The 26,139-nt window shown below is 51.0% G+C and overlaps 1 protein-coding gene across 1 annotated transcript in view; it reads right to left on the reverse strand.

Annotated features, from left to right (window-relative positions):
• Positions 1–419: 419 nt before the first annotated feature.
• The window catches only part of satb2 (SATB homeobox 2), a gene marked incomplete at its 3' end in the record, with an annotated part of 61,422 nt that continues 35,702 nt past the window's right edge, over positions 420–26,139 (reverse strand). The window contains exons 11-13 of the mRNA XM_079253979.1: positions 25,687–25,881; positions 1,933–2,106; positions 420–914 (exon numbers count right to left, since the gene is read on the reverse strand). Of these exons, the coding sequence (XP_079110105.1) occupies positions 420–914; positions 1,933–2,106; positions 25,687–25,881 (864 nt within the window). The remainder of the gene's footprint in view (positions 915–1,932; positions 2,107–25,686; positions 25,882–26,139) is intronic.

A 26,139-nucleotide genomic window follows, 5' to 3' on the forward strand; every position in this document is an offset into this window, starting at 1 on the left:
AGCTTGTAGATGCACAGCGAATGTCCGCCTGCATTCTCAGGCAGGCAAAAGCCAAGTCAGCGTGTCTCCTGAGGGTTTGTAGGTCTTTTCTTTTGGTCTCTGGAGGCCCCAGGTTCTGATCACGGTCTGGGAAGAACCACTGTGCTCAGATTGTGGAGGCTTGGAGTGTGAAGGGTGAGAAGGTGAAGCCACGGTCTGACCTGCTGGGGTGAAATATGAAAACATTTCTGGGGATGTGGTGTCACAGTTACACGACCTGCTGAGGTAAATCCACTCCGCCCATCCGAGATGGCTTCGGTCTCGTACAGTTTTTCAGCTGTTGGTTTCTTGGTCGAGGTGCCTGCATGGACATTCATGTCTCACACAGTTTCCACGTCGCTGTCGACTTCCTCGTTTGGTTTTCTTCTGCGTGCTAGTCTCTACCTCTGGTACTCAGTCTGCTCTCGAGGGCTGGACGAGGAGCTTCCAGGGGCCAAAGGGCCGCCGAGCCGGCTGAGCCCCTTGTCCTTGCCGTCCTCCTGAGCCGCGTTGGTCCCCGAGGATGACTGGCTGGAGGTGGAGCTGGAGGAGGTGGGAGGCGGGTTCAGCCCCCCTGTGGTGCCACTGCTCCCTTCTGAGGTCTGATAGATCTCCTCAGCTCCGTCCTCGCTGGACTCTGGGTCCTCTGAGCCCGATAGCAGCTCCTCGTCCCTGTATTCGCTGACGTCGACCCCTCCACTGGCAGCCGCCCCCTCGCCCAGCTCCTTGAGGCGGCCATGGTGCTTGACGTGGTAGCGCTGGTTCTGGAAGAACTTGATGATGGTGTGTTTGGGGAGGTCAAGCTGCGCCGACAGGGTGTGGATGGCCTCCTGGTCGGGGTACAGGCCGACGTCCTGGATGAAGCTCTGCAGGATGCCCAAAGCTTCCAGGGAAATCTGCAACACATGAAGCGTTTGAGTCAAAAGCAGCTTTCGGATGGAGGAGCGCTGATTCTCAACACGCCCCCCATCGCGTCCCCCATTGTTCATCACGTTAAGCCTTTCAGTCCCGACCCGAGAAAAATGGGGAGAAAAGTCTCATTTTTCAAATGTGAAGGATTTTTTGGCCCTTTAACCCTCTGGGGACCAAGGGTATTTTAGAGAAATAAACCTGACTTTTTTTTTTTTAGTTTAAATGCTAATAAACTCCACCTTTCAATGCCCCATAATGTCCTATACCTTGTTTTTTTTTTTTAATTGAAATATCATAAACTGCTATGTAAATGAGGCTCCTTTGCTTGAAATAAAGAGTATTATAATTTGGAAGCATGACTAAAGGTACAGAAGGGGACTGAAGCACCGCAGCTTTCTGAAATCACTGTCAGCTGCACACACTGTATCTGCTACCAAGTTATACATCTGTTACAACGCCGTCGTGTCATTTATGTTGAAATAAACTACTTGAGTAATGCAAATGTTTGTTTGAGCAACTATGCATGGTATACGTGCGTAAAAGCTGCTGTTTTCATCATTTATCAGCCTTGTAAATACAGAGGGCAGCTATCCGACTGCTAATGACACCGATGCAGAGTGATTGACACCGTTTGGAGGCGTTTCCTGAGGCATCGTCGGCTCTGATTGGACAAACACCTGTCATGTGCCAAAGACAAAGGCTCTGATTGGAACATATATTTTGACACAACACTGTATCACCTATGAATGGGCTGCAGTGATGCTGGAACTACGGTCTGAAAGCCCGGAGTCTCCTGATTAGGAGGGGAAAAAAGTAAGTTTCTATCTTTTATGGTTCGACAGCTATGCTGGATTAAACACAACATGGTCCCTGGTCCCCAGAGTGTTGACAAAAAGTTTTAGAATATTCGACAAACATAATTTTGTCAAATTATTGGTATAAATATTGCTTCCCACAACATTCTCTCCAAAACAACCCGGCAGGATGAGGAAGGAACTCCACCTTAGTGCGCGACCGCGGCTTCTTGTTGCTCCCAGCGCCTCCAGCAGAACTGGGCGGACACCCGCCTCCCGCAGTCTGCGACCTGTCCTCGTTCACGGCGGCAGGTAGCGGCTCCTCGCACATCGGAGACAGGCGGTGCTCCTTGATTGGGGTTGGAGGAGGCCTGTGAAGCACCTGATGAGAAAGACAGAAGAGCTGATTAATGGGGCACAGTGACCCCTGATCGATGATGGATCCAGGACTGAGTTTACTCATCTTACTTCACACATGGCATAAAACAGGATGCGTGCGTAATTTCCAGTGGACTTTCTGTAACGTAACCACCCCTCCCCACCTCCATTCTACAACACAGTAGCTGCAGGTTGAATGGAGGGTGAGAACAAGTGTTTCACAGCGTCACACACCATTAACTTGTTCCAAGGCTGGCTTTGTGTCCAGTAGACCTTCAACCTAATGTGTGTAAGATTAGCTGCAGTGAAACGCCAACCAACTGTATGCCAGGAAGTGTTTTATTTACGAACTTATGACATCCCAATCACTATTTAACCAGTCAGAATGGGTGTGTGGGAGGGGGGCAGTACGAAGAGCATCCCAGCTGTCAATGTGTTCATGTGACAAAAATTTAACACACGGCTTTAAAATGTGACATTATGCCACTGGAACGTTATATTAGAAGAATATCTGCATATCTGAATGAGATTAAAGTGTGTATTTAAGAATACCCAATGCAGGTTTATGATGGAAAATAGCACATATCTGCTACATATCGCAGACACTTTTATCGGATGGGCGCATCGGGGGCAACTTGGGGTTCGGTGTCTTGCCCATGGACACTTCGGCACACAAGAACATGTGAAGAAATGCATATTTCTTTACAATATGAAGGAAATCAGGGGAAGCCTGGAATCAATCCCCAACCCCAAAAAGACGACTGCTCTTCCTCCTGAGCTACAAGCCGCCCTGCAAAAACTGACCCATTAAACCCAAAATTGGACCAAAACTGGATTGCTCAGAGCTGGGCAAACTGGGTTCCCATTAATGTGATTTTAGGAAACTGAGCTGAATCTGGATTGGTCTGAAAAGCAACACACTCACAACACACACTCAGCTGCATCTCTACATCATTGACATGTTGGTCAGTCTGTAGTCCTGCAGTAAGTAAAATGTGCTGAAAGCAGTGAAATCAACATAAAAGCTCCTGCTAAAACTGGATCAGTTGTGTCTATTTGTACTTCTGGGCACCTCTGAAACAGGAGGCGGTCCCAGAACAGACTACAGAGAGTCTCCATTTGGCTTGCAAACACCTAAACGTAGTGCTGGAAGACCTGGAGGGAGGGGTAGGAAGAGGAGTGTTTGATTTGCAACCTGGACCGAAATATTCTGCAGAAAATAGAAATGAATGTGAACTGAAAAGCTCCTAGAATCCATCCTTGGGGAACTCCTTTAAGGTTTGTGTGTGGTAAAAGCAAACAGGTGGAACCAGCTGGTCTCTTTTTGGAATGGCGCATCAGTTTCTGATCTTAAGTCTGCACTTCGGTCTTGTTTTAATGCTAAATTTTTTGTTTCATTTCCAATTTTTACATCTTCACGTGAAGTGTGACATTCATTATGTACGTTCCAGGAGGATTCGTGGCCCTGCAGAATCCCGAGGCTGAGGAACCACATCTTTTCCCCCATCTCAGGGCATCACGCTGAGTCTAGCTTTACGGCACTGTCGCTGCCTAGCAACCGCATGATGACACACAGGCTGAACATGGACGACGACGGATTCAGAAAAGAAACACAAGAGGACATTCTCTGGGAAAGTGACAGAGCAGAAGGTAGGACGAGATTCAACATCAGGCTGACTTTACTTGGTATCTTGTATAAAACTAAAGATTTATTACCAAAAAAAAAGCTTTGTCTATAATTTATTGTACTTTGATACTTCCACCTATGTCATAATGTGTTGAACTGTGGGGTGGCACCCACAAGACTTAATGACATCATTCTATTACAAAAATGTGCCGTACACCTAATAAATAATGCTGGATATTATGATGATACACATCTATTATTTATTAAATCAAATCTATTGAAATTTGATGATATAGTTTACTATAAAACAATACAAATTATGTTTAAGGCTAAACAAAATGTTCATCCAGAAAGTGTCCAAAACTACTTTAAACTTCAGCAGACTGAATATAACTTCAGAGACTGTTGTAAATTTATTGTTCCAACATCTAGGAATGGGGTGAAACAAAGACGTTTGTCTTTCCGGGGTTCAACTGTGGAATAAACTCAGAAATAAGGTTAAATTCTTTATTTCTATTTAAAAGCATGATTTATCAGTTTATTTTTGAGTGACATGCAACTTTATAAATTATTTTTCTTCATAAAAGTCACACATTGTGTATGTAGTGGATTTGTTTTTGTTGGTATTTGTATGTTTTAAGGTAACTCTACTTGGAAGTGTACATTATTAGGCGTACAAACTTTGCTTCTGCCTATTTTGTTTTTGTTGCTCGATTGTTTTTTTTCTTTGGAAATGGACAAACTGATTGTGACTGATACAAAACAAAACAAAATAAACTTTAACTGGCTGAAGAGATCTCTGAGAACAGACAGGAAGCAAGATGGATGTCAAATTAGCAGCCATTGACATAGCGCTATTAACGTTGCTTCAGGTACAAACCGAGAGGGTTTGGGGATCGATCCTTGGGGAACTCCGCGTAAATAACTCGTTTATATTTCTTAAGAATGGAAACTGGTTTTAAAGTTTGCTAATTATCATAATGTGATTAATATAATTAAGATTAAATAACTGAATGGTTATTAGCTAGACTTGTTTTCTATGTACAGAAAAACATTAAGTAACTTAAAGTTTCACTGATTATTTTTTATTATCTTTAACTTAATGCTAAGTTTGTGTTCGCGTCTGCAAACCCTGCGCACATCAGCACGCACCAATCAGACATGATGGCATGCGACAGATCTGGTGCTTTAAGCGACATTTTCAACAATCCGTACACACTCTGTGCGTTTACATGGGAGTTTTAATTCCTGTTTAATTCCGAATAAAAGTTAATTCCGCTTTAAACTGATGAAAAACGACAATGTAAACACTTAATTCCTAATGCTAATTTCCATTGGGAATGAAACTTAATCCCGATGTAAGTGTCTGGTTTATTTGCATTTTAATTCCGCACTATTTAATTCTCTGTCATGTAAACCTTCATTCCTCTCTAAGTTAATTTCGGTCGTTCTGAGCATGCTCGTTACCTTGTCCTGTCCCGATGACGCGCGTTGTTTTACCTCCCGTGTTCGGTGGTCTATCTTTCTTCTCCTTCTCAGTTGCTGCAGAAAGTGAAGTAGTATGCTCGTGTTGAGCTGCTAATTCACATTTATAATAAAAATAGCGGCAAAACTGGTACTTATTATGTAGTTTTTACAAGTTACGACTGAAAAGACGAGAAGCAGGGAGCTAACTTTGTTTATTTCCGGTATACGTCATACGTCACGTGGACCCTCTGTCCAATCAGAACCCTTCCCAACCCGCCGCTCAAAAGAGGAATTAAGTGAAGACATGTTTCATGTAAACCTTCATTCGGAATTATTATTTTCATGTAAACTCGTAGGAGAATTCGTTAATTCCGAATTTTTAATTCCGAATTAAAAAACATCATATAAAAGTAGCCATCGTCTTGTAATCTGTTATGTCATGAACAGATGTATGAAAAGGTCAGTTTACAGGCTTCTGTTGGAGCCGTTAAAACCTGACAAAACCAATGACATTTAATCAAAGTGAAACTGTAAATAATGTAAGTTGCTGCTGTTGGATGAATCCACTCCTCTGTCTCATTTAAAGCTAATTAAACCTTTACATTCATTACCTTTTAATGGAGGCTTCCTGAATACACTTCTGTGTGTTTATTTATCCTAAAAGCTGATCAGTTTGATTGGTCTGTCAGGTGAAAGGAGGAGTTTCACGCAGCAGTAGAGACCAGATTCAGGGTAAAAATAAATAAATAAAAACACGAGCTCTACTCCTGAAGCTGTTGGAACGAGTCTATCTGGGTTTCTATCAACTCAGATTATTCAGTAATCCAGGTTTGGACATTAGGACTTCACTGCTTGGCAGGTTTTCACCAGGATTAATGGAAGGAGTGGGAGGAGGTAGAAGGAGGCGCGCCGTTGGGAATCAGTGTGAGGAGGTAGGAGGAGGTGCGGTGTTGGGAATCAGTGTGAGGAGGTAGAAGGAGGCGCGCCGTTGGGAATCAGTGTGAGGAGGTAGGAGGAGGTGCGGTGTTGGGAATCAGTGTGAGGAGGTAGGAGGAGGTGCGGTGTTGTTAATCAGTGTGAGGAGGTAGGAGGAGGTGCGGTGTTGGGAATCAGTGTGAGGAGGTAGGAGGAGGTGCGGTGTTGTTAATCAGTGTGAGGAGGTAGGAGGAGGTGCGGTGTTGGGAATCAGTGTGAGGAGGTAGGAGGAGGTGTGACGTTGGGAATCAGTGTGAGGAGGTAGGAGGAGGTGCGGTGTTGTTAATCAGTGTGAGGAGGTAGGAGGAGGTGCGGTGTTGGGAATCAGTGTGAGGAGGTAGGAGGAGGTGCGGTGTTGTTAATCAGTGTGAGGAGGTAGGAGGAGGTGTGACGTTGGGAATCAGTGTGAGGAGGTAGGAGGAGGTGCGGTGTTGTTAATCAGTGTGAGGAGGTAGGAGGAGGTGCGGTGTTGTTAATCAGTGTGAGGAGGTAGGAGGAGGTGCGGTGTTGGGAATCAGTGTGAGGAGGTAGGAGGAGGTGCGGTGTTGTTAATCAGTGTGAGGAGGTAGGAGGAGGTGTGACGTTGGGAATCAGTGTGAGGAGGTAGGAGGAGGTGCGGTGTTGTTAATCAGTGTGAGGAGGTAGGAGGAGGTGCGGTGTTGTTAATCAGTGTGAGGAGGTAGGAGGAGGTGCGGTGTTGTTAATCAGTGTGAGGAGGTAGGAGGAGGTGCGGTGTTGGGAATCAGTGTGAGGAGGTAGGAGGAGGTGTGGTGTTGGGAATCAGTGTGAGGAAAGAGGAGGAGGTGCGGTGTTGGGAATCAGTGTGAGGAGGTAGGGGGAGGCGCGGTGTTGGGAATCAGTGTGAGGAGGTAGGAGGAGGTGCGGTGTTGTTAATCAGTGTGAGGAGGTAGGAGGAGGTGCGGTGTTGGGAATCAGTGTGAGGAAAGAGGAGGAGGCGCGGTGTTGGGAATCAGTGTGAGGAAAGAGGAGGAGGCGCGGTGTTGGGAATCAGTGTGAGGAGGTAGGAGGAGGTGCGGTGTTGGGAATCAGTGTGAGGAGGTAGGAGGAGGTGCGGTGTTGGGAATCAGTGTGAGGAGGTAGGAGGAGGTGTGATGTTGGGAATCAGTGTGAGGAGGTAGGAGGAGGTGTGACGTTGGGAATCAGTGTGAGGAGGTAGGAGGAGGTGCGGTGTTGGGAATCAGTGTGAGGAGGTAGGGGGAGGTGCGGTGTTGGGAATCAGTGTGAGGAGGTAGGAGGAGGTGCGGTGTTGGGAATCAGTGTGAGGAGGTAGGAGGAGGTGTGATGTTGGGAATCAGTGTGAGGAGGTAGGAGGAGGCGCGGTGTTGGGAATCAGTGTGAAGAGGTAGGAGGAGGTGTGATGTTGGGAATCAGTGTGAGGAGGTAGGAGGAGGCGCGGTGTTGGGAATCAGTGTGAAGAGGTAGGAGGAGGTGTGATGTTGGGAATCAGTGTGAGGAGGTAGGAGGAGGTGCGGTGTTGTTAATCAGTGTGAGGAGGTAGGAGGAGGTGCGGTGTTGTTAATCAGTGTGAGGAGGTAGGAGGAGGTGCGGTGTTGGGAATCAGTGTGAGGAGGTAGGAGGAGGCGCGGTGTTGGGAATCAGTGTGAGGAGGTAGGAGGAGGTGCGGTGTTGTTAATCAGTGTGAGGAGGTAGGAGGAGGTGCGGTGTTGGGAATCAGTGTGAGGAGGTAGGAGGAGGTGCGGTGTTGGGAATCAGTGTGAGGAGGTAGGAGGAGGTGCGGTGTTGGGAATCAGTGTGAGGAGGTAGGAGGAGGTGTGACGTTGGGAATCAGTGTGAGGAGGTAGGAGGAGGTGTGATGTTGGGAATCAGTGTGAGGAGGTAGGAGGAGGTGTGATGTTGGGAATCAGTGTGAGGAGGTAGGAGGAGGTGCGGTGTTGGGAATCAGTGTGAGGAGGTAGGAGGAGGTGTGATGTTGGGAATCAGTGTGAGGAGGTAGGAGGAGGTGCGGTGTTGTTAATCAGTGTGAGGAGGTAGGAGGAGGTGTGGTGTTGGGAATCAGTGTGAGGAGGTAGGAGGAGGTGTGATGTTGGGAATCAGTGTGAGGAGGTAGGAGGAGGTGCGGTGTTGGGAATCAGTGTGAGGAGGTAGGAGGAGGTGTGATGTTGGGAATCAGTGTGAGGAGGTAGGAGGAGGTGCGGTGTTGGGAATCAGTGTGAGGAGGTAGGAGGAGGTGTGATGTTGGGAATCAGTGTGAGGAGGTAGGAGGAGGTGCGGTGTTGGGAATCAGTGTGAGGAGGTAGGAGGAGGTGTGGTGTTGGGAATCAGTGTGAGGAGGTAGGAGGAGGTGCGGTGTTGGGAATCAGTGTGAGGAGGTAGGAGGAGGTGCGGTGTTGGGAATCAGTGTGAGGAGGTAGGAGGAGGCGCGGTGTTGGGAATCAGTGTGAGGAGGTAGGAGGAGGTGCGGTGTTGGGAATCAGTGTGAGGAGGTAGGAGGAGGCGCGGTGTTGGGAATCAGTGTGAGGAGGTAGGAGGAGGTGCGATGTTGGGAATCAGTGTGAGGAGGTAGGAGGAGGTGCGATGTTGGGAATCAGTGTGAGGAGGTAGGAGGAGGTGCGGTGTTGGGAATCAGTGTGAGGAGGTAGGAGGAGGTGTGATGTTGGGAATCAGTGTGAGGAGGTAGGAGGAGGTGCGGTGTTGGGAATCAGTGTGAGGAGGTAGGAGGAGGTGTGGTGTTGGGAATCAGTGTGAGGAGGTAGGAGGAGGTGCGGTGTTGGGAATCAGTGTGAGGAGGTAGGAGGAGGTGCGGTGTTGGGAATCAGTGTGAGGAGGTAGGAGGAGGTGTGACGTTGGGAATCAGTGTGAGGAGGTAGGAGGAGGTGTGATGTTGGGAATCAGTGTGAGGAGGTAGGAGGAGGTGTGATGTTGGGAATCAGTGTGAGGAGGTAGGAGGAGGTGCGGTGTTGGGAATCAGTGTGAGGAGGTAGGAGGAGGTGTGATGTTGGGAATCAGTGTGAGGAGGTAGGAGGAGGTGCGGTGTTGTTAATCAGTGTGAGGAGGTAGGAGGAGGTGTGGTGTTGGGAATCAGTGTGAGGAGGTAGGAGGAGGTGCGGTGTTGGGAATCAGTGTGAGGAGGTAGGAGGAGGTGTGATGTTGGGAATCAGTGTGAGGAGGTAGGAGGAGGTGTGATGTTGGGAATCAGTGTGAGGAGGTAGGAGGAGGTGCGGTGTTGGGAATCAGTGTGAGGAGGTAGGAGGAGGTGTGATGTTGGGAATCAGTGTGAGGAGGTAGGAGGAGGTGCGGTGTTGGGAATCAGTGTGAGGAGGTAGGAGGAGGTGTGATGTTGGGAATCAGTGTGAGGAGGTAGGAGGAGGTGCGGTGTTGGGAATCAGTGTGAGGAGGTAGGAGGAGGTGTGGTGTTGGGAATCAGTGTGAGGAGGTAGGAGGAGGTGCGGTGTTGGGAATCAGTGTGAGGAGGTAGGAGGAGGTGCGGTGTTGGGAATCAGTGTGAGGAGGTAGGAGGAGGCGCGGTGTTGGGAATCAGTGTGAGGAGGTAGGAGGAGGTGCGGTGTTGGGAATCAGTGTGAGGAGGTAGGAGGAGGCGCGGTGTTGGGAATCAGTGTGAGGAGGTAGGAGGAGGTGCGATGTTGGGAATCAGTGTGAGGAGGTAGGAGGAGGTGCGATGTTGGGAATCAGTGTGAGGAGGTAGGAGGAGGTGCGATGTTGGGAATCAGTGTGAGGAGGTAGGAGGAGGTGTGATGTTGGGAATCAGTGTGAGGAAAGAGGAGGAGGCGCGCCGTCTGACGAGGAGGACGAAGCGTTGGCAGGAAAAGCGGCGACTGTTTGTCAAAAGGCCGTGGCGGTTGTGGTGGCGTTGTGGTGAGGCCCCGCCCCCTCGCCGTAGCAGCAGGGAGGGGCCTCCCCACTGGAATGCTCAGCTATAAATCTGTGGTGCATTAAAATTAAAGGACCCACATAAAGATAATGGCCATTCGCTTTTCTCTCCCTCACTTGAATAATAACAGGGTATTACTTAAATAATACTGCGGGCAGGCCATGAAATCGCTCTGTTTTATTTTCCTGAGGGAGGGGGGAGAGATGACCAGTTTACAGGAATTCTGCCACTTTTTCCTCTTTTTTTCCCCATTTTTCTGCCTCCCTGCTTCCAGTCTTCTCCGTGTTTCACCCAAAGTGACGCTTCAGATTTGGAGAAAAGACTGGAAGAATGCAGGAAAAGCAACAGCTATCCCGCCTTCATGAGGACCACACAGCCACAAACACCCCCCCTCGCTAACTTACTGAGACACTTAATAGCTAAATTGAGGGTAAATCATGGAGGAGATTGTGAAACCCCCCCCCCCTCTTTCTCAGACCTTCATCATTTCTCTGGTTATTCAGGCTGACAGCAGGGACTGGCAGATCAATGGCCGCACACATGCACACGTTGACGGCGAAGCCTGGTTTGCCTCATGCATAAATGACGATGTTAAAGAGCAGAACCCAAAACAAAGAGCTCTGAAGACGTCTCATCGCCACTTTTCTTCCATTCTCTGCTCACCTACAACACATCTACACTGTAATGAGGCGAGGTCTTGTTGCCATGCCAACAGAACTCCACACCCGGATCAGCCCAGGCATCACCGGGATCCAGAAAGGTGTCGTCTCTACAGATCTGCCGCGGTTTTGGCACTGGTTTCGTCTCCGCCGTCTCTTACTGGAAGTGTTTTTCTGAGCGCTCAGCATTGCAGGATAACTGCTGGTAATCAGTGTCGCCTCAGCGCAGCAGCTTTTGGGCGTGTGAGGGCATAAAATCCAGGTGAAAACCATTAAACCGATCCCCGCGCTCTCTCTGGCAGGTTTAATTAAAAGCTGAAACAGTCAGCGAGGGGTTGACTTAAACTCCTGGAACATTTGTGAAGAAATGTGGCCAAAAATGAAAGCCATCGGAACATTATCTAATCCTTTGTTTACACCCACAGAGAAGTGTGTGTGAGTGTGTAAAATACTCAGATGGATGTTTACTGACCTGTCACCTCTGCGGTTAGGTTTAGGAACAGAAACGGCCAGGGTAAGGTTATGTAACACCTGCGCAGTTGAGGTCAGAAAAGATCAGAGTAAAACCTAAAAATTATTACTATTAAATTAAAAATATTATTTTATTATTTTTGTCAGTTTCAACTTATGTCATTCAGCTGTTTATTTCCTGTTTAATATGAAGGTATGAATTCGTCTGAGGACGACTGAATGTGCGATTTAGAAACGGCAACGTCTGAAAATCCTGCTCTCATCTCGTCTCTGGCGTAGTTGTGTCATCGTGATAACGTAGATTTTTCTACGTTAAGATCACAGAACGATGCCTGTGGAGGGAAACCGGGACGCCGCACGACGTCTTTGCCTTCCTCTCAACTCGCCTGCGGAAGTTTTTCATCATTATTTTTATGTTTTCCAGTAGGATGCTGATTTGGAATCACCTCTGAGACTATTCATCCCAATCCAAACGTATTTCTAAGACATGCAGGATTAAGTGGACCAACGCGGAGGAGGAATTATCATCATCATCCTTATTTTTTGGTCCATGGAAGACCACACACAACCACGAAGCCTGGACACGAACTTCACCACAGCTTTCAGCTCATAAATGACGCTGCGCTCCGTCGTCTGGTAGATACAATATGTCTCTAATTACTGATTAAAGATCGCAAATCATAAAAACATCCAGCGATCATTAACTGTGAGGCGACTAAAAGATGGCAGCTGCAGAAAGTAGATCCTGACAGTTCAGACCATTTTTATCTGGTCGGGATAAATTCATCTACATCATTTATCACCATAAATTGCAATAAGTTACAGGAACCTCGTTATGACGCCTAGATCTTATGTCAGGTGGTTTCAGAGACTTCCTACATAAACCACTGGATTTTATATAAACATGACCTTTATTCAAGCTTAGACGTGTAACTTGAGGAGTTTTAGAGACCAGAAGGTCGTGATGAGACGGATCTACCGTCTCATGTCTAATGAGACTAATGTCACAAATGTAAAAATATTTCAGACTATTATTATGAGAAACTTGCTGCTCTTCTGTTGGTTTTATTTGGCTGCGGGAGTTTCTGTCCGTTCTGCACGTTAATACGTTAAAATAAACCCACAAACACGGAGCGCTGCCGAGTTCAGCTCACCGAGCGGCTCAGTATTCCTGAAAACCTCATCTTCCCCTCCTCTCCCTGCTCCTCATCCTCCCTCCTGGCAGCGACGCGAGCGCTCTGCAGTAAAATGAGAAAGTTTTCTTTTAAACGTAAATCAAGGCAAATTACGAGGCAGGACTATGAAAGAATTATAGAACATGAAATATTAATCTTTGCCTTAATGAGCTCAGGTCCTCCAGGACCTCCAGCTCTCCCTCTGTTTCCATCCGTGTGTGTGTGTGTGTGTGTGTGTGTGTGTTTTCCTGCGTATGTGTGTGTGTGTTTGCAGAGGGAGTGTGTGACCACCAAAGATACCATTAACACAGAGATAAATATGTAATGAAGGAAAAATCACTTTTCTTTGAGTTTTTTGCATGACTTCACCTTTCCTGCTTATCAGTGTTTTAGACTCGTTCTGACTTGTTTTTAAAGCCTTAACGTTGCATCTGCCAGCGCCAGTATACACCAGTATGCACCAGTCTACGCCGGTATACACCAGTATACACTAGTATACACCAGTATACATTAGCAAACACCACTATACGCCCATATACACCAGTATGCACCAGTCTACGCCGGTATACACCAGTATACACTAGTATACACCAGTATACATTAGCATACGCCACTATACGCCCATATACACCAGTATACACCAGTATGCACCAGTCTACACCGGTATACACCAGTATACACCAGTATACATTAGCAAACGCCACTATACGCCCATATACACCAGTATACACCAGTATGCACCAGTCTACGCCGGTATGCACAAGTATACATATATAAGCCCGTATACACCAGTATACGCCCGTATTCGCCAGTATACGCCCGTATTCGCCAGTATACGCCAGTATACACAAGTATACACCAGTATACATTAGTATACGCCACTATACGCCTGTATACACCAATATACGCCCGTATACGCCACTATACGCCCGTATTCACCAGTATACACAAGTATACATAAGTATAAGCCCGTATACACCAGTATACGCCCGTATACGCCAGTATACACCAGTATACACAAGTATACGCCAGTATACACAAGTATACGCCAGTATACGCCAGTATACACCAGTGTACACCAGTATACACCACTATACGCCAGTATTCATCAGTGTACACCAGTATACACCACTATACGCCAGTATTCATCAGTATACACCACTATACGCCAGTATACACCAGTATACACCAGTATACATCTGTATACACCACTATACGCCAGCATACACCACTATACGCCAGTATACACCACTATACACCAGTATACATCTGTATACACCACTATACGCCAGCATACACCACTATACGCCAGTATACACCACTATACACCAGTATACATCTGTATACACCACTATACGCCAGCATACACCACTATACGCCAGTATACACCACTATACACCAGTATACATCTGTATACACCACTATACGCCAGCATACACCACTATACGCCAGTATACACCACTATACACCAGTATACATCTGTATACACCACTATACACCAGTATACATCTGTATACACCACTATACACCAGTATACATCTGTATACACCACTATACGCCAGCATACACCACTATACGCCAGTATTCATCAGTATACACCACTATACGCCAGTATATACCACTATACACCAGTATACACCAGTATAAGCCAGTATACACCAGTAAACACCAGCATACACCAGTATGCTCCAGTTTGGGCTTTAGGGGAACGTTCACATCAGACTTTTTGGTTTGAAACTTCGTCCGTTTGCTCGGAAAGTCCACTTTATTTTGGGAAACGTGAATTCTGATTCAGACCGAAGAAGCGGACCAAATCCAGGAAGTGGACTACAAAAAGAGTCCCTTCCTGCATTAGACGTAGCATTGCATTGTGGGTAACTACATAGGGATCCACTGCTTCCAGTTGACGAGTTGGCAGCTAAACGTCTCAACGTCGTGCCCGGTCACATGACCCCATTTCCACGACACTTTTGCTTCATGTCTCTGTATGGACTCGTCTGAAAAAACACCTCATGAAAGAGTAAAAGCTCAGACGTTCGTCTGCTTTTATCCACCCGTCATCTGAAACCAGCTTTTATTCGTCTCCGTCTGCCGTCCTCTCTTTTTATTTAAAGAACAACGTGGCTGAGATTCGTGAGGACTGGATCCCGTCTCCTGGAGCAGATGAGTCACGGCACATTTTTATTTCAGTAAAATATTGTTTCTTTGATGAAAAGCACTGAGCTGTGTGTGTGTGTGTGTGTGTGTGGGTGCTGCAGTCATACGTGTGCTCACATTGCTGCATCTTTTTTTCATTCACACTGTGTGTGGTATTCATTCCGTTTATCTGCAATTAAACAATTAACTTAATTGTGGTTGACCAGAAAGCCCCGCCCTCCACCCTGCAGCGGCAAAGCCACCGGGACAACAGAGACGGAGGCGGCCACTTCCTCCACAAACAGCCTTTTAACGCTCCTTTTCCAGGCTTTTCTCTCAGAAAATCTCTCTTTTCATCTGCTTTAAAATAATAAGTCTACTTTTAAAAACTCAGCTTATTTACCGACTTAAAAAAAGAATGTGTCATTTACTGTTTATAAATGCCTGAAATACATCCGTCAGCTGATAAGCAGACAGAACTTCATTTAAACCAAGTGACAAATATTGCAGCAATAAACAGTAGAAATGTCCTGAGAGATGCTGACAGTCACGCAGAACAAAACATGATTATACAATCAGATACTAAATGTTTAAATGTGGAATTATTGTAAACAGTTTTTTTCCTCCAATGATCAAAAGGACTCGGTTTGTTGTTGTTGTTGTTGTCTGATGAGAGATAAACGACATTTCCATCACCCCAAGGACTGCCCAAAAACTAAATATTACAATAAAAACTGTTCATGGAAACATGTTTAATCTCCACAAATGTCACTAAAAAGTCGTTCCGTTCTGATTGGGTGGTTTTTCAGACAGTCAGTTTAGTAGTTTATCGTGTCATGGAAGCTATTTTTCCATATTTAGATGTCACTGGACTTGATGGAGGGAGTCACATCATCAGTTTGCTTCAGGTAAAGATGGCGTGGTGATTGTGGACGGAAGCTGGGATGAAATATTAACCCTTAAAGCTCTAAATCATCACCAGTTTTCCCCAGATCGGTAACTGTGATGGTCATGTGACCCTCCAGCTGGTCTACGGAGGTTTTCCAGCGTTTCTATCCGTCCAGGAGGTTTACAGTCCAGACACAACATGTAGTGTTTATTCAGAGACTCTAGATGGTAAATCCACCATTATTTATCACATCTTCATCACCATCACTACCATGTTGCTAAGAGACCTCTATTTTCACCTGGACATGATGATGAAGACACTTCCTGTCAGACTTTCCACCAATCAGAGAGCTTAAACTGACGGTAACGTCCAATCAGGAGCAGCCAAAGATCAACAAGTGATGAGAAAAGCAGGAAAATAATGATCCTCTATGGCTGGAATAAAGCCAAGAAGACGTTTGGGATGCAGCTGAGGTGGAGGTGCTGCAGTGAGGACAGCAGGTAGATAGTAGCAGGAAGACGTGTGGAAACATGGAAACAGTGTGTGTGTGTGTGTGTGTTTCAGACAAGAGAATGATGTGAAGATGAGAAAAGGCTTGGTCACTGCTGATCTATGTGTGTTATTTTCTTCTTCTGGTTGCTCTTTATGCTGCTTTCTGTTCCATTTGCATCATTTTAGCCTCAGAATCTGACAATTTTTCTTATGATTGAAAACAACTGAATCTAAATAGATGTAAAAGATTATTTAATAGTTCCTGTTCTGTTTATGCAAGGCTGCAGAAACTTAATGAAGATTTCAGAAAACATCCTGAAACCATCTTATCTCCCATTAGGAAGGCGTTTTCCGCCCAGTTAAAGTCCATGGAACCTGCTGGGCAGCCGCCCCACAATAAACTGCAACGAGTCGTCTTGTAAAACAGACATTTTAATAGCTTTGTTAATCATCTGTCATGTTAAATCATCAGAGATTTACAGACAGAAATAAAAAGTCTGCATTGTGGTCATAGTTCAGCGATGTATAAAGTAACACTGCAGGGGCGGTTTCAAAGCCCGATTAATGGACTTCACCGACACGGGGACCTGAGACGAGGCGTCTCGCGTGTCCATCATGGACGACGGCGTCAGTCACGACCCGTAACGCGGTAAAATGTCGAAAATCTGACATTCAGGATTTAAACCAGCTGGTTCTCTCTGTTTCCTCTACTTCTGTGTTTATTTGTGGTGGTGCAACCCAGCTGATGCAGTACTGGTCACATGACAACTTACTGATCTAAACTCCCACATATCCAACACCATGAGGGATCAATGATCCAGAAAAATGTCCCAAACAACATCTGCATGCATCAGAGCATCTGTAGAAACATCTGCATGCATCAGAGCGTCTGTAGAAACATCTGCATGCATCAGAACGTCTGTAGAAACATCTGCATGCATCAGAGCGTCTGTAGAAACATCTGCATGCATCAGAGCATCTGTAGAAACATCTGCATGCATAAGAACGTCTGTAGAAACATCTGCATGCATCAGAGCGTCTGTAGAAACATCTGCATGCATCAGAGCGTCTGTAGAAACATCTGCATGCATAAGAACGTCTGTAGAAACATCTGCATGCATCAGAGCGTCTGTAGAAACATCTGCATGCATCAGAACGTCTGTAGAAACATCTGCATGCATCAGAGCGTCTGTAGAAACATCTGCATGCATCAGAGCGTCTGTAGAAACATCTGCATGCATCAGAGCGTCTGTAGAAACATCTGCATGCATCAGAGCGTCTGTAGAAACATCTGCATGCATCAGAGCGTCTGTAGAAACATCTGCATGCATCAGAGCGTCTGTAGAAACATCTGCATGCATCAGAGCAACAGTAGAAGTAGCTTTGAATGCATCTCTTTGGCTTCACCTTTAGAAATCAGATGTTTTGTTTTTGAAAGATTGTAAGAAACCTTTAACATTATGATGCTGTTTTAAAAATCTTGTCTAAAAACACTCATAATTGTCTGATGAGATGTTAATTAATATGATTTTTTTTTTTATCATTGCATGGGTAAATGGTTCTTATTGGCAGCAGGGAGGCTGTTTGATCGTGTTGCAGAACATTCCTGTGGTTATGTTTATGTTTCACCTTGTTGAAACTGGTCTTCTTTTATTATTTGATCCTTTACTCAAAGTCTGCGTTTAATACTGCTTTAAACCCCCCTGTTCTTCCAGAGATGCTTTAACTCTTGATGTGATGGATTAGACAAGGTGTTGGAAACGTTCTTCAGAATCTCCCGTTCCACCCATAGACTGTATATAAAAGATGGGCGGAGCCTCCGTGACGTCACCTGTAGGTTTCTGAAGAGCTGAACTGAAGCTCGGTGGGCGGTTCCTACCATCGCCATCTTGGCAGCGTCATGCGTGTCGTCTCGCCCGGAAAATACAAATATGGGCAAAGAGGTGGAGCTGAGAGGGGGGCTGTGAGCGTCATGGTGGATGATTAACATCGAGCGAACTCCGAGCTTTCTGTAGCTAAGAGCTAACCGAGCTAACCCGGAGATAACAGGAGCTAACCAGCTAACGGAGGTAAGCGGGCTAAAGCTAAGTCACGTTGTTAACCGGCTAAAAACCGCGGTTGTTCTACGCTAGTCTATGGGGATTTGCTCTGTTTTGCAGCCCCTAGTGGATGAAGGGGGAACTGCAGTTTTATGCACTTCTGCATAGGCTTCACTTTTAACCGCCAGTGGTTGCTGCTTGATTCCACCTCATCACCATGAGAATCTCCCAAAGCTGCTCTGCTGGATGTGGATCTGGTGACTGTGGAGCCGTTGGAGGACAGTGAACTCATCGTCATGGTGGAGATGATGTGAGCTTTGTGACATGGTGCATCATCCTGCTGGAAGTTTCCATCAGAAGATGCTACACTGTGCTCAGAAAGGGATGGACATGGTCAGCAGCAGGACTCAGATCCTGACGGCAGGATGGATCCATGTCTTCTTCATCCTGATGCTCAGCTTGAACCTCATCATGTCTACATGGCAACATGCATCACGTTGCTGCCGTGTGATTGGCTGGTCAGATATTTGTGTTAACCAGCAGGTGAACAGATGCAACCAATGAAGTGGAGCTGATTCTTTCCATGTTAATCTCTGAGTTCAGGTTGCGTAAGACACTAAAACTAAGTGGTGAATAAAGACGTTTTGAAGCATCTTCAGGTCAAACCAAGACACAAAGAAGTTGCAGCAGCTGTTACTTCTTGTTCCAGTCCACCACTCCTGGGGTCTCGGCCATGACGAGCGGTCATACACTCACTAAAACACCGTCGACGTGAAGCAGAAATCAATTTAGCAAAAACAGTAAAGAAATCATTTATAAGGGCAGACGCTGCCAAATTAGCTGTGGGGAGCGTACGCCGTGGAGCGTACGCCGTGGAGCGTACGTCGTGGAGCGGACGCCGTGGAGCGTACGCCGTGGAGCGTACGCCGTGGAGCGTACGTCGTGGAGCGTACGCCGTGGAGCGTACGCCGCGGAGCGGAGCGTACGCCGTGGAGCGTACGTCGTGGAGCGTACGTCGTGGAGCGTACGCCGTGGAGCGTACGTCGTGGAGCGTACGCCGTGGAGCGTACGCCGTGGAGCGTACGTCGTGGAGCGGACGCCGTGGAGCGGACGCCGTGGAGCGGACGCCGTGGAGCGGACGCCGTGGAGCGTACGCCGTGGAGCGTACGTCGTGGAGCGGACGCCGTGGAGCGTACGTCGTGGAGCGGACGCCGTGGAGCGTACGCCGTGGAGCGTACGCCGTGGAGCGTACGCCGTGGAGCGGACGCCGTGGAGCGGACGCCGTGGAGCGGACGTCGTGGAGCGTACGCCGTGGAGCGGACGTCGTGGAGCGGACGCCGTGGAGCGTACGTCGTGGAGCGTACGTCGTGGAGCGTACGCCGTGGAGCGTACGCCGTGGAGCGTACGCCGTGGAGCGTACGCCGTGGAGCGTACGCCGTGGAGCGGACGCCGTGGAGCGGACGCCGTGGAGCGTACGTCGTGGAGCGTACGCCGTGGAGCGTACGCCGTGGAGCGTACGTCGTGGAGCGGAGCGTACGCCGTGGAGCGTACGTCGTGGAGCGGCGCCGTGGAGCATACGCCGTGGAGCGGACGCCGTGGAGCGTACGTCGTGGAGCGTACGCCGTGGAGCGTACGCCGTGGAGCGTACGCCGTGGAGCGTACGCCGTGGAGCGTACGTCGTGGAGCGGAGCGTACGCCGTGGAGCGTACGTCGTGGAGCGGCGCCGTGGAGCATACGCCGTGGAGCATACGCCGTGGAGCGGACGCCGTGGAGCGGACGCCGTGGAGCGGAGCGTACGCCGTGGAGCGTACGTCGTGGAGCGTACGTCATGGAGCGTACGCCGTGGAGCGTACGCCGTGGAGCGGAGCGTACGCCGTGGAGCGTACGCCGTGGAGCGGAGCGTACGCCGTGGAGCGTACGTCGTGGAGCGGAGCGTACGCCGTGGAGCGTACGTCGTGGAGCGTACGCCGTGGAGCGGAGCGTACGCCGTGGAGCGTACGCCGTGGAGCGTACGCCGTGGAGCGTACGTCGTGGAGCGGACGCCGTGGAGCGGACGCCGTGGAGCGTACGCCGTGGAGCGTACGCCGTGGAGCGTACGCCGTGGAGCGTACGCCGTGGAGCGTACGCCGCGGAGCGGAGCGTACGCCGTGGAGCGTACGTCGTGGAGCGTACGTCGTGGAGCGTACGTCGTGGAGCGTACGCCGTGGAGCGTACGTCGTGGAGCGTACGCCGTGGAGCGTACGTCGTGGAGCGGACGCCGTGGAGCGGACGCCGTGGAGCGGACGCCGTGGAGCGGACGCCGTGGAGCGTACGCCGTGGAGCGTACGTCGTGGAGCGGACGCCGTGGAGCGTACGTCGTGGAGCGGACGCCGTGGAGCGTACGCCGTGGAGCGTACGCCGTGGAGCGTACGCCGTGGAGCGGACGCCGTGGAGCGGACGTCGTGGAGCGTACGCCGTGGAGCGGACGTCGTGGAGCGGACGCCGTGGAGCGTACGCCGTGGAGCGTACGTCGTGGAGCGTACGCCGTGGAGCGTACGCCGTGGAGCGTACGTCGTGGAGCGTACGCCGTGGAGCGTACGCCGTGGAGCGGACGCCGTGGAGCGGACGCCGTGGAGCGGACGCCGTGGAGCGGACGCCGTGGAGCGTACGCCGTGGAGCGTACGCCGTGGAGCGTACGTCGTGGAGCGGAGCGTACGCCGTGGAGCGTACGTCGTGGAGCGGCGCCGTGGAGCATACGCCGTGGAGCGGACGCCGTGGAGCGTACGTCGTGGAGCGTACGCCGTGGAGCGGACGCCGTGGAGCGGACGTCGTGGAGCGTACGCCGTGGAGCGGACGTCGTGGAGCGGACGCCGTGGAGCGTACGTCGTGGAGCGTACGTCGTGGAGCGTACGCCGTGGAGCGTACGCCGTGGAGCGTACGCCGTGGAGCGTACGTCGTGGAGCGTACGCCGTGGAGCGTACGCCGTGGAGCGGACGCCGTGGAGCGGACGCCGTGGAGCGTACGTCGTGGAGCGTACGCCGTGGAGCGGACGCCGTGGAGCGTACGTCGTGGAGCGTACGCCGTGGAGCGTACGCCGTGGAGCGTACGCCGTGGAGCGTACGTCGTGGAGCGTACGCCGTGGAGCGTACGCCGTGGAGCGGACGCCGTGGAGCGGACGCCGTGGAGCGTACGTCGTGGAGCGTACGCCGTGGAGCGGACGCCGTGGAGCGTACGTCGTGGAGCGTACGCCGTGGAGCGTACGCCGTGGAGCGTACGTCGTGGAGCGGAGCGTACGCCGTGGAGCGTACGTCGTGGAGCGGCGCCGTGGAGCATACGCCGTGGAGCGGACGCCGTGGAGCGTACGTCGTGGAGCGTACGCCGTGGAGCGTACGCCGTGGAGCGTACGCCGTGGAGCGTACGCCGTGGAGCGTACGTCGTGGAGCGGAGCGTACGCCGTGGAGCGTACGTCGTGGAGCGGCGCCGTGGAGCATACGCCGTGGAGCGGACGCCGTGGAGCGGACGCCGTGGAGCGGACGCCGTGGAGCGGAGCGTACGCCGTGGAGCGGAGCGTACGCCGTGGAGCGGAGCGTACGCCGTGGAGCGTACGTCGTGGAGCGTACGTCGTGGAGCGTACGCCGTGGAGCGGAGCGTACGCCGTGGAGCGTACGCCGTGGAGCGGAGCGTACGCCGTGGAGCGTACGTCGTGGAGCGGAGCGTACGCCGTGGAGCGTACGTCGTGGAGCGTACGCCGTGGAGCGGAGCGTACGCCGTGGAGCGTACGCCGTGGAGCGTACGCCGTGGAGCGTACGTCGTGGAGCGGACGCCGTGGAGCGGACGCCGTGGAGCGGACGCCGTGGAGCGTACGCCGTGGAGCGTACGCCGTGGAGCGTACGCCGTGGAGCGTACGCCGCGGAGCGGAGCGTACGCCGTGGAGCGTACGTCGTGGAGCGTACGTCGTGGAGCGGACGCCGTGGAGCGTACGCCGTGGAGCGTACGCCGTGGAGCGGACGCCGTGGAGCGTACGTCGTGGAGCGGACGCCGTGGAGCGGACGCCGTGGAGCGTACGCCGTGGAGCGTACGTCGTGGAGCGGACGCCGTGGAGCGTACGTCGTGGAGCGGACGCCGTGGAGCGGACGCCGTGGAGCGGAGCGTACGCCGTGGAGCGGAGCGTACGCCGTGGAGCGTACGCCGTGGAGCGTACGCCGTGGAGCGTACGCCGTGGAGCGTACGCCGTGGAGCGTACGCCGTGGAGCGGAGCGTACGCCGTGGAGCGTACGTCGTGGAGCGGAGCGTACGCCGTGGAGCGTACGTCGTGGAGCGTACGCCGTGGAGCGGAGCGTACGCCGTGGAGCGTACGCCGTGGAGCGTACGCCGTGGAGCGTACGTCGTGGAGCGGACGCCGTGGAGCGGACGCCGTGGAGCGTACGCCGTGGAGCGTACGCCGTGGAGCGTACGCCGTGGAGCGTACGCCGTGGAGCGTACGCCGCGGAGCGGAGCGTACGCCGTGGAGCGTACGTCGTGGAGCGTACGTCGTGGAGCGGACGCCGTGGAGCGTACGCCGTGGAGCGTACGCCGTGGAGCGGACGCCGTGGAGCGTACGTCGTGGAGCGGACGCCGTGGAGCGGACGCCGTGGAGCGTACGCCGTGGAGCGTACGTCGTGGAGCGGACGCCGTGGAGCGTACGTCGTGGAGCGGACGCCGTGGAGCGTACGCCGTGGAGCGTACGCCGTGGAGCGTACGCCGTGGAGCGTACGCCGTGGAGCGGACGTCGTGGAGCGTACGCCGTGGAGCGGACGCCGTGGAGCGGACGCCGTGGAGCGTACGCCGTGGAGCGTACGTCGTGGAGCGTACGCCGTGGAGCGTACGCCGTGGAGCGTACGCCGTGGAGCGTACGTCGTGGAGCGTACGTCGTGGAGCGTACGCCGTGGAGCGTACGCCGTGGAGCGGACGCCGTGGAGCGGACGCCGTGGAGCGTACGCCGTGGAGCGTACGCCGTGGAGCGTACGCCGTGGAGCGTACGTCGTGGAGCGGAGCGTACGCCGTGGAGCGTACGTCGTGGAGCGGCGCCGTGGAGCATACGCCGTGGAGCGGACGCCGTGGAGCGTACGTCGTGGAGCGTACGCCGTGGAGCGTACGCCGTGGAGCGGACGTCGTGGAGCGGACGCCGTGGAGCGTACGTCGTGGAGCGGAGCGTACGCCGTGGAGCGTACGTCGTGGAGCGGCGCCGTGGAGCATACGCCGTGGAGCGGACGCCGTGGAGCGGACGCCGTGGAGCGGAGCGTACGCCGTGGAGCGGACGCCGTGGAGCGGACGCCGTGGAGCGGAGCGTACGCCGTGGAGCGGAGCGTACGCCGTGGAGCGGAGCGTACGCCGTGGAGCGGAGCGTACGCCGTGGAGCGTACGTCGTGGAGCGTACGCCGTGGAGCGGAGCGTACGCCGTGGAGCGTACGCCGTGGAGCGGAGCGTACGCCGTGGAGCGTACGTCGTGGAGCGGAGCGTACGCCGTGGAGCGTACGTCGTGGAGCGTACGCCGTGGAGCGGAGCGTACGCCGTGGAGCGTACGCCGTGGAGCGGAGCGTACGCCGTGGAGCGTACGCCGTGGAGCGGACGCCGTGGAGCGGACGCCGTGGAGCGGACGCCGTGGAGCGTACGCGACGCCGTGGAGCGGACGCCGTGGAGCGTACGCGACGCCGTGGAGCGGACGCCGTGGAGCGTACGCTCCGCCGTGGAGCGTACGCCGTGGAGCGGACGCCGTGGAGCGGACGGCGCGTCCTGATGCTGCACACGGACACACCTGCAACACCCTCCCAACATGTAGAAATGCCTCCGTCACCCCCCCCCCCCCCCCCCCCCCCCCCCCCCCCCCCCTCAGCGTGAGGTTGTGTATGTGCCGCAGATGGGACACACATGTGGTCTGTGGTGGCAGGCCAGCTGGAGCCTGAGGTTGGTGGGGGGGGGGGTCTGAACACACATACACCTCATTTCCACATGAATAAATCACAAGAGCTTCGCCACAGTGTCTCTGGAGAGGTTGCAACATGGGCATCTCATGGAGGAGCAGCGTCCTCCAAGCCGCCCCGAAACCCCAAAAAACTGGAACCCCTGAACGAGCCACGAATGATTAGTGAGCCGGAGGAACTGGGATGATTGAATATTTGCCAGTTTGTAATGTGGAACATATGGAGCTGGATGGAACTGGAATGGTTTCGCGGTGGCGGGTCAGAAAAACCGTGAACCGGACCGAAGCCAGTCAGTTCACACTGCATGTTTGTGACCTTTGACCTTCTGAAGTCAGTGCAAATGTCTGGAAATCACTCACACAAAGTAAATCTGCACAAAAATACACAAACATGAATATTTAACGTGGTGTTCAAACAGGCGTCGACGCATAAAAATATTTATTTTCATAAAATACGCTTAATGTTTTCAGGAGCCGCATTGTTTTGTACATACATGATGCGTTCAAGTGCTGGTGGAAAGCTGGGTCATCCGGGTTTCCATGGAATTTTTTCTCCAGTTATTTCAAAGTGGAAAAAGATGCTTTCTGACAGAAGAGTTTGTCCTTCATCATAGATATATACAATATAGATTTCATAGCGTCATCAGGGACGAACTTTTCTGTCAGAAAACATTTTTGTCATTAGGATCAAATCAGTTTAATTATTTTAGGTTAATTCAAAGAACCAACAATAAAATAATGAAATTATCTTTTTAAAAAAAGAAATCCTTTTAGTAAATATAAGATATTTTATGAAAGTAAACATTAAAACTTTGTTTCATACTGATTTAGATGTAGAGTTAAGGTGGGTTGAGTGATGAATTATGTACTATTGTCATACGTTGAAATAATAAATAATAAGCAGAAAAGTCAGACTTTGACACACCCAACTCACAGCAAAAAAAAAAAAAAAAAAGGGGGAAAATATGGAAATAAATTTAAAGTAAGAAAATTATTAAAAAAAAAAAAAGAACTAAAATAAATCTTGGATAATTATGATTAAAGATAAAGATAATGCTTAAATAAATACATTCATTTGAAAATAAACAAGTGGACAAGCTTGTTATTCTATTTTGTTTTGCTATAAGTTTATTTATTTATTTGTTTGTTTGTTTGTTTGTTTACTGCCTTTTAAGTTTCCCAAAGCTTCTACTTTCTGATGCTGCATTCAGTGACGATGGGAAATACGAGTTTATGGCTTCTGGCTCAAATTAGCTCATTTCTTTCTGAGCTGAACTGATGGGAAAAAACAAAAAAGCTAAAGTTAATATTTCTGAGGTTCTTTGAATGCAACACGATGCAAAGTAGGTGGAGATAAAGATAAAAGGAAAAATGTAAAAACGTTTTTTTAAACATCGTGCTGCTTAAGTTTTAACATCCAGTTTTAACCAAGCGAGACGAAGTTCTGGAGGAGAACCTGGTGAAGAAAAGCCAGGAAGGAGGCGAAACGTCCGGCATCGATCTCCCTCAGACCCCACCGCCCTTCTCAGAAACTAATGGGGCATTTCCTCCGATGCCACACCACCCAAGATCTCTGTTTACTCCTGAGGGACACGCAGGGACACACACACATGTCCACACACACACCAGATCAAACGGCAGTCTGAGGAAATGCACACCAGCTCGTGGTAATGACAGACGTGGTGTGTGAGGGCGGACGGCGGCGGTCTGGGAAGAAGCGCGTGTTTTCAGACAGGATGTGAGGGCGGTGAACGTCGATGGAAGAGAAGGATCCAGTTGTCAGACGTGTTCTGGAAACGCCAGCGGCTCGGGGAAAACCCGAAGCCGCTCGCCGCCGGGTCTTACCTGAGCATCCTGCGGCAGGTGCAGCACGGTGTGCAGCCTCTCGCTGTGATGGTGGCGGGACTCCTCCTCGTACGCCAGGTCTCTGTCGGCCTGCGGCAGCGTCAGGAACCTCCGGATGGTGCACAGGTTGTCCCACAGCGTCCGGTTCTCCGGGCTGGGGTTCTCCTTCCACCGGAGCAGCTCGCACAGCCAACCCTGCCGAGGAAGAGGAAGATGAAGATGAAGATGAATCCAAACATCTCACGTCACGCTTCCCCCAACAGACGAGTTTGGGATGGAAGGAGGACGCGGCTTCAAACGCCGCAGGTTTGATGAGGAAGATGACGGAGAGGAAAGATGAAGGCTGGGTTCTGTCTGCTCGACTGCTTCGGTTTGACGCCAGCTGTGGCGTTGGACCCGCCTCCTCGCGCCGCTAACAGCCTGATCGTCTCGCTCGCTGCTCGCTCTTCGTCC

This window comes from Telmatherina bonti (genome assembly GCF_933228915.1).
Source record: "Telmatherina bonti genome assembly, chromosome: 15".
Taxonomy (NCBI): Eukaryota; Metazoa; Chordata; class Actinopteri; order Atheriniformes; family Telmatherinidae; genus Telmatherina; species Telmatherina bonti.